Source organism: Kryptolebias marmoratus, linkage group LG18 (genome assembly GCF_001649575.2).
Source record: "Kryptolebias marmoratus isolate JLee-2015 linkage group LG18, ASM164957v2, whole genome shotgun sequence".
In the NCBI taxonomy this organism is placed as follows: domain Eukaryota; kingdom Metazoa; phylum Chordata; class Actinopteri; order Cyprinodontiformes; family Rivulidae; genus Kryptolebias; species Kryptolebias marmoratus.
In genome coordinates, this window is record NC_051447.1 from 20,993,958 (window position 1) to 20,994,834 (window position 877).

The 877-nt window shown below is 43.2% G+C and overlaps 1 protein-coding gene across 2 annotated transcripts in view; it reads right to left on the reverse strand.

Annotated features, from left to right (window-relative positions):
- drd4-rs (dopamine receptor D4 related sequence) overlaps positions 1-877 on the reverse strand; it is a 16,419-nt gene that overhangs the window by 12,822 nt on the left and 2,720 nt on the right. Inside the window, exons 3-4 of one of the 2 annotated variants that reach the window (XM_037981377.1) lie at positions 541-821; positions 347-459 (exon numbers count right to left, since the gene is read on the reverse strand). In XM_037981377.1, coding sequence (XP_037837305.1) covers positions 347-459; positions 541-780 — 353 coding nt within the window. In that variant the 5' untranslated portion in view covers positions 781-821. The remainder of the gene's footprint in view (positions 1-346; positions 460-540; positions 822-877) is intronic. The other variant, XM_037981378.1, reaches the window with a different exon arrangement.

Consider the following 877-nt stretch of genomic DNA (forward strand, 5'->3'; position numbering starts at 1 on the left):
TCCACGAAATACAATAGGCCTTCGCAGCGCTGTTGCTGCTCGGGCCTAATGATCAATTTCTAACTTTCCAGGCAAACTGAACACATACCAGATAAACACATACCAAATAACAAGTCATCCACCAGATTTGTTGCTTAGATCTTGTTATCAAGCAATGCATACAGAAGCTTAAAAAAAATCAGTTTTAACATGTTCTTTGACATTAAAATATTGACTTTAGCTTATTTTAATGATTTTTAAAAAAAATTTTTTTATTGATTTAGTGGATATGGTTTGTAAACATTTGCCATGTTATATTACTGTTTATGCCAATGTGCAAAAGTGGAAACACCTGCCGTTTACTCACCTGTCCACACTAATGGCACAGAGGTTTAGGATGGAGGCGGTGCACAACATCACGTCCATAGCCATCAGAGTGTCACAGATAGAAGTGCTCAGAGTCCAGACTCCTCCCAGGAACTAAACACAAATAAATGCAGTTTTTGGTCCCCAAGCTCATAGACATTAACTCAAGCTGTCCCACCGTAACACTTGACTGACCTCACTGTAGACATAGAGAGGCAGCACCAGAACGGCCAGCAGCAGGTCAGCCACTGCCAGGCTGATGATGAAGTAGTTGGTGGCGGTCTTCAGGGAGCGCTCAGTGAGAACACTCAGACACACCAGGATGTTCCCCAGGATGATGACAAGGATCAAGAAGATGCCAAGGACGAGGGCCAGATAGTTGTAGTGTCTCGGGTAAATCTCACCTGAAGGGCTCTCTGGTGTCACATTGTCCATAATTTGAAGTCTGAACACAGCCGTTGGTCTGCACTTAACATCTGGACACAACATAATTAATGTGTGTGTGTGTGTGTATGGTAGAGGTGGTGGTGGT